This window comes from Nuphar pumila, chromosome 16 (assembly GCF_984573655.1).
Source record: "Nuphar pumila chromosome 16, dmNupPumi1.hap1.1, whole genome shotgun sequence".
NCBI classification, from domain to species: domain Eukaryota; kingdom Viridiplantae; phylum Streptophyta; class Magnoliopsida; order Nymphaeales; family Nymphaeaceae; genus Nuphar; species Nuphar pumila.
Window position 1 is genome coordinate 62,990,739 of NC_143264.1, and position 6,925 is coordinate 62,997,663.

The following is a 6,925-nucleotide window of genomic DNA, read 5'->3' on the forward strand; positions in this document are numbered from 1 at the left end:
TGTCGTCAGTTTCACACACACATTTTTCACTCACACCTCACCGCTCCGCCCTTCTCTCATTTTGAAAAAAAGACCCTAAATTAGAACCCCCTCTTCGTTTTTATGGGTTGTGTCGTTTGTCATCTCTCTCAGATAAGGCGAGAGAGAGGGAGTACCCTCGATTGAAAGAGAGGGAGGGCTCAGGCGAACTTGGGACGGAAAAACTTGAGAGCGAAAGAGAAAGAGGGAGAGGGAAGCACCTCTCGTGCGAGTCCGGCCAGGTTCAAGCCGACACCACCACGCTTTTCCACTACCGACGCAAAGCACCGCTGCCGCCGGAAAGCACCTCTCCTGGTCTGGTAAGGGGACGAGGGCGAGGGAAAGGGAAAACAATCTGAATAAAAAACAAAAAGAGGCAAAAGCAAACCCTGAAAAGTTGAGTTTCCCGGTTTTAATCCGATCCAACGGTGGTCAGAAGCGTAAGTATGGTTAAGAAGCTAACATTTAAGCCAGCTAAGTTGTTCTTATATATATATATATACTAGTTCCAAATCCAGATCTATATCATCAAATCCTTTCTGGATTCAAAATCGGATCAATTGTGATCCAGTCTATATCCAACCTACTTTTCCACCTACTGCAAGGCGTTTTTCAATTGGTGGCCCAGGTCATGGATTGCATGTCAGCATACAGGTTTAAGTTGGATATCGGACTGGTGTGGGTTCGTTTTTTGTTCGGATCTGGCATCCCAGTCAAGATCAGTTACACCATAATGGAATTGGTTATTTCCCGGATCAGGTGCGAATTGAAACCATAGTGACCCACGACTTGTGAACGGGTCACGTATGAATATGACCCAACACCAACTAATAAGATCGGATTCAGTAGGACACAAAAAGATGCAGACTGACACGGACAGACGCTCACATTGGCGTTCACGCAAAACCCTGAACCCTCTCTCTCTCTTAAAATCCATGGCGTCCTTCTCAGAAAATCCTGACTAACGGCGAAAAACCGGCGAGAACATGGACGGAAAACGGTCGACTACATTCCTCTTCGCCGTCGCCTTCTTCCTCACCGTCTCGTCTCTTAGATCGGCCTCCAGGGCGTCGACAGCAGAAAACACAGCGGTCCACGCCGCACCCCAAACCCATCGCCCGCATTCTCCTCCAGATTCCGGAAAGGGAGCAACGATACACTCGAGAAGACCTTCGGTCGAGCTTGAATCCCTCCAGAGATCGGAGGTTGCAGAAAACTCTTCGTTCTGTGGGTTGAACTCCGAAGGGGCGTCGGTTCGGAGTGAGAGAAGGTCACTCGAGCTCCGATCGAGTTCGAAATCAGCGAAGATCTCCCGGAGTTACAAAAATTATCGTTACCTAAGGGAGGAGGTTTCAGCAAATTTGAGTCCAGAATCCCTCGACGGCGGAGGTCTCGGCAGTTTCCAGCAGGAGAGCAGAGTTTCCGAGCTTCTCACCGCGAATTCAAGTGATTCGACCGAGAATTCTACGACGGCGACAGTCTTGATCAAGGGGAATTCGACGATCCTGAGCGAGAATCGAACCTTCGAACTAGGGTTCTTCGCTCCGAGCGGCGGTTCCGGCTGGTTCCTCGGAATCTGGTACGCCGGCATTCCCGTCCGGTCCTACGTCTGGGTCGCGAACCGCGAGATCCCGATCCACGACCCTGGGGGTGCCGTAGTGGCGCTTCTGCCGGAGAGCGGCCGGCTGACGGTGATGGACTCCGCCGGAAGGGTCGCCTGGCAGTCCGATAATTCCGATAGGGCGGTAGGAGCGGCGCTGCTCGAAAACGGAAACCTGGTGCTTCTCGGCCGGATGGGGAGCATCGTTTGGCAGAGCTTCGACTCGCCTGCGGACACGTGGCTTCCGGAGATGCCGATCACGGCCCGCCAGAGGATCACGTGCTGGCGGAGCGCAGCCGACCCGGCGCCTGGGATCTACTCGCTCAGCCTCCGCCCGCCGGTGTACGGCGAGTTCGTGCTCGAGTGGCGCTTGCAGAGGGCTTACTGGTCGTCGGGACTCTGGACGGACGGCGCCTTCTCCGGTGTACCAGAGATGACAGTGCCCTATATCTACAAGTTCCGCTTCGAGAAGCCCTTCACCCCGGACGCCTACTTCGTTTACAGCGAACCCGAGGCGGATTTCCGTCCGCTGTCGCGGTTCACCGTCGACAGCTCTGGCGTCATCCGGCAGTTCACCTGGTCCTCCCAAGCGAGCATTTGGAACATGTTCTGGTCCCGTCCGGAGGACCCCTGCCGCGTCTACGCCGTCTGCGGCTCTCTTGGCGTCTGTACCGGTGACCCGGAGAGCGTTTGTACCTGCCTCGCCGGGTTCCAGCCGGCGGATCCTCTCAGCTGGAATGCCGGAGATCATTCCGCCGGTTGCCGCTGCTCGTCGGCTGCAGACGACGGGGACGGATTCGTTACCCTTGCCTCCGCCGCTGCCGCTGCGGACGATGCCGATGTGGTTTCGTTCGCTGGTGTCACGGGGGAATCGTGCCGGATGTCCTGCCTGAAGAACCTCTCCTGCATTGCCGTAAGCCACAACGAGGCGACCGGCTGGTGCCGGAATCTGTACGGTCCGGTGCTCAATCTCGCGAATTCGACGGCCGGCGAGGAGGGAGGGGGGATTCTGTACGTTAGGGTTCCGTCGGAGTACGCGACGGTTAGGGATGGTGGTGATGGTGCGGGGGGTAGGGGGAAACCAACGTCTTTACTGGTCGGTGTGGTGGTGGGTTTGTGCGGGGCCGTCCTGGTGGTTTTCGCTCTGGTGGTTCTGCAATTGGTGGTTTTGAGGAGGCGACGGCGGTTGGGGAAGCGGTGGGAGGAAGCAGGGGAGGAGGTCGAGGTGGTGGAGGTGCGCGGGCTGAAGCCCTTCTCCTACCAGGAGCTCCACGACGCGACCCGCGGATTCTCGGAGAAGCTCGGCCATGGCGGGTTCGGGGTGGTCTTCCGTGGGGACCTTGCGGACTCGACGCCGGTGGCCGTGAAGCGCTTCGAGCGCCGGCCGGGGAGCGGCGACAAGGAGTTCCGGACGGAGGTGTGCACGATCGGCGCCATCCAGCACGTCAATTTGGTGCGGTTGAGAGGGTTCTGCACCGAAAACTCGGATCGTCTGCTCGTCTACGATTACATGGCGAACGGCTCGCTGAGCTCATTCCTCCGACAGGACGCCCAGCTGATCCTCGACTGGAAGACGCGGTTCTCGGTCGCCATCGGGACGGCGAGGGCGCTCGCGTACCTCCACGAGGGGTGCCGGGACTGCATCATACATTGCGACGTGAAGCCGGAAAACATACTCATTGATGGGGATTTCACGGCGAAGCTATCGGATTTCGGGCTGGCGAAGTTGGTGGGCCGGGAATTCAGCCGAGTGCTAACGACCATGAGGGGGACGAGAGGGTACCTCGCGCCGGAGTGGATCTCCGGCGTGGCCATCACCGCGAAGGCGGACGCCTACAGCTATGGGATGACGCTGGTGGAGATAATTGCCGGCCGAAGGATCTCTGCGTCGGTGGCGGAGGGAGAGGGGGGAGACGAGGAGGAGGAGAAAGGGAGCGTGGGAGTGGAGGCGGGGGAAGAGCGGTGGTTCTTCCCCGCTTGGGCCGCGAGACAGATCATCTGCGGCAATGTCGGGGCAGTGGTCGACTCGAGGTTGGCCGGGACGTGCGATATGGAGGAGGTGGCTCGTGTGGGGATGGTGGCAGTGTGGTGCATACAGGACGAGGAGAGCGAGCGGCCGTCGATGGGGAGGGTGGTGAAGATGCTGGAAGGGACTGTGGAGGTCGGGGTGCCGCCGCCGCCGAAGTCGCTCCAGGCATTGGTGGCGGATGCTGCCGGTGGGGAGTTCTCCGGCGGGACGTCCATCGTCGGAATTGCAGGTTCATCCTCTTCGGAATAGTTTGGGGGTGAAATTAAGAGAGATACAGAGAGAGGAAGTATCACAGACTGCCAAAATTGTGACTTGTGAGAGAGACGAGGATATGGATGGCAGTTTGGAGGATTTAGGCGGAAGGATGAGTTTGGTCTTTCTGGGATTGACAGAGGGATGAGAGGATTAAGAGAGAAGTGACAAAGGAATTTGCAGGTAGATGGTCATTCTTAATTTTAAATCAGTGGATTAAGAAAGAAGTTTAGAGGGATTTTGGAGGAGGATGGTCTTTTCTTAATTTTAAGTCAGTGGATTAAGATAGAACTGACAAAATGAACTCCGTGGAAGATGCTCTTGTCTAATTTTAAATCAGAGGATTAACAGAGCTAATGACCAAGGGATTTAGAGAGAGATGGCCTTTGTTAATCTTAAATGGGATACGGCAAGAGCAATATGGAATGCTTTATTAGTTAATCAGATGGTTGAAACTTTTTACTATGTTTGTGAGATAACCGAAGTTTTGGAAGCAGAGGATCATGCCGAGATTTGCATGGGCGTGTTGGACCTTTTGTGGTGAAGTAAATCGCTCCTCACCGTCGATGGTGCGGATGTGTGAATGTTGAATAGAACACGTGGCATTTGGGGGGGGGGGGGGGTGTCATGCTAAGGGTGCCAACATCAACCCAAAGTTTGTAATCTTTGGTGACTGCCCAATGGAGGAGCCATTAAAAGTTGTGAAGTGATGAAGCTATCTTAACCTGCTTATCAAAGAATTTCTGTGTACCAACTGATGCGGGTTTCGTCATTACTGTCAACTTCTAACACAACTAGGTGGGGGTTGTCTAGTGTTATTTTTCTTCCCCTTTCCAATAATCTTGATTTGATAGGTAGAACAGTTCCTAGTAAGCGACCAAGAGATGCATCAAGTAGTTCATTTCCTTTTCACCACGCCACGAGTTTCACTTACACCGGTTTGATTAGATTCCAAATCCTTGATGCCGGTGAGTTCGGGGTGTCCTGATAATCTAATGCTGTCAATGCTTGTATCTGGGCCGGACCAAGGTTCGATGTAGAGCTAGAGGTACCGGGTTTTGTTGTGATTAGGGCTGGTAAACAAGCTTAATCCGCCGCGCTTGAAGTGTTCAAGCTTGGCTCATTCTTGTGGCATGCCAAGCCAAGTTGGAGCTCATAACGAGCCCGAGTTAAATGAGCTGAGTTTCATCTGGCTTGTTTTTAAAAAAAATACATTGTTTTAGAGGTGAAAGAAATGAGATTACAAAACAATACATGTAAAATATATTGAAAATATTTTTTACTACCTAACGAGCTTATACCAATCGAGCCGAGTCGAGTATCTTGTTCATATTTAGCTTGCTAAACCTATTTACGAGTTCAAACCAGCTCTTTAGGAATCAAACATGAGCCCAGTCACGAGAGGCTGGGCTTATTTCTCAGCCCTAGTTGTGATCGGACCTAGCTTGGTAAAAACGGGACCCAAGTTCATCAGTTGCTCAGTGTTGCCCAAAGGGAGGGCAAAATGATTGTGCAAAGGTTTTGGCAGATATAACTTCATTGTTGATAGAATCTAACTGAAAGGACAAGCCACTGAACTGGCATCCTTCAACTGAAAGCTTGTGACTAAGGATGCACACGAGCCGAGCCAGGGCTGTTCTAACTGGGCACATTTCAAAATGCCCCTGTTCAAGCTCTGCGAGAGCTTGGAGCTGAGTTTCAATGACATTGTTCAAACTTGGCTCGGTTTCGAAAAAAGGTATATATAATAACGAGCAATTGAAAAGATGGAATTTGATCCCTAACCTTTCCACAAGTTGCACAAACGACCCACCAGTACGCCAAACTATGTTTTTGTGTTGCGCAAAAAAATATATAAATACTAGCACTCCTAGCTTAGCGTCCAACAGAAAAATCTCTGCACCTTCACCGGAAGAGGCTAATGCCCTACCCAGTATGCTGACAGTAACTCTTTAGTTTCAACTTAGAAACATATTATATATATATGTTTATGTGAGCCTAATCGAGTTTTTTGAGCTTAATCGAGTTCAACGGCTTAATCAATCTTGGCTCGTTTTCGCACACCGAGCTTGGACTTGAGTTCAAGCTCGACTCATTTATGTTCATGAATGAGCTCAAACTGAGCTTAAATGAGCCAAGCCCGAGTTGAGCTTGAGCTAGCTCGGCTTGTTGTGCATCCCTATTTGTAACCATGCTTTGGGAGATCTGTCTAACCCCAGCTTGTTTATTGCAGAGAAAAGATTTTGCATATATTTTTAGATCTTGAGTGACTAAACTTGTGACACCCCAAAATTCAAGGTTTTTTTAAGATATTAAACCTTTAAAAAATACAGCGAAAGTCTTTTTGAATATTTCTAAAACAATCCCCAAACTCGAGCGCATCACATATATAGAACCAAATCATTCAAAACACTTATAATGCATATTCAAAACTCATTTCATTTATTTCATAATGAAATTTAGAGTTACAAAGTACAACCAAAATTATAAAGAAGTCCAATCCAATCCGTAAAACAACAATTTTTTGATATTTTTACGAGAAATAATAGTGAATTTAAGGCTAAAATATTATTTGAAATTAATATGAGAATGCAATTATAATTCGCGTATTAATTAGGATTCAAAATAAATTTCAAGTTAAGAATTTATTCTGAATCGGTTTTTTGATTTATAATCAGATTTAATATGGTTTTACTTTGAACTTAAATGGAATTTAATTTGAATTTCAATATTAGTTCAGATTTGAATTGAGTGTGTATTTGAATTTGGAGTCTGATTTGGATTTCGCTTTCAATTTCTAAAGTTTTATCAAATTTATATTTTAATTTAGAAAATTAAATTCATATTGAATTTGGATTTGAATTTGGATTTAATAAATATATCTTGAATATTATAATTAGATTTGAGTTTGATTCAAATCTAAATCAAGACTTAATTGAATATTAATTCAAGTTTGAATTATACAATAATTTAAATTTTTGTTGAAATTGAATTTAGAATTTTAAATTAAATTTATAGGTAATACA

At 48.9% G+C, this 6,925-nt stretch overlaps 1 protein-coding gene across 1 annotated transcript; it reads left to right on the plus strand.

Annotated features, from left to right (window-relative positions):
- Positions 1–1,004: 1,004 nt before the first annotated feature.
- On the plus strand, positions 1,005–4,337 carry LOC149813355 (G-type lectin S-receptor-like serine/threonine-protein kinase SD2-2). Its single transcript, XM_089991108.1, has one exon. It carries the CDS (start codon positions 1,005–1,007, stop codon positions 3,894–3,896), a length of 2,892 nt encoding a protein of 963 aa, XP_089847234.1. The 3' UTR covers positions 3,897–4,337.
- Positions 4,338–6,925: the final 2,588 nt, after the last annotated feature.

Bases quoted from the DNA above. Each gene is read 5' to 3' on its own strand.
- LOC149813355 (XM_089991108.1), top strand. From the start codon at position 1,005: ATGGACGGAAAACGGTCGACTACATTCCTCTTCGCCGTCGCCTTCTTC.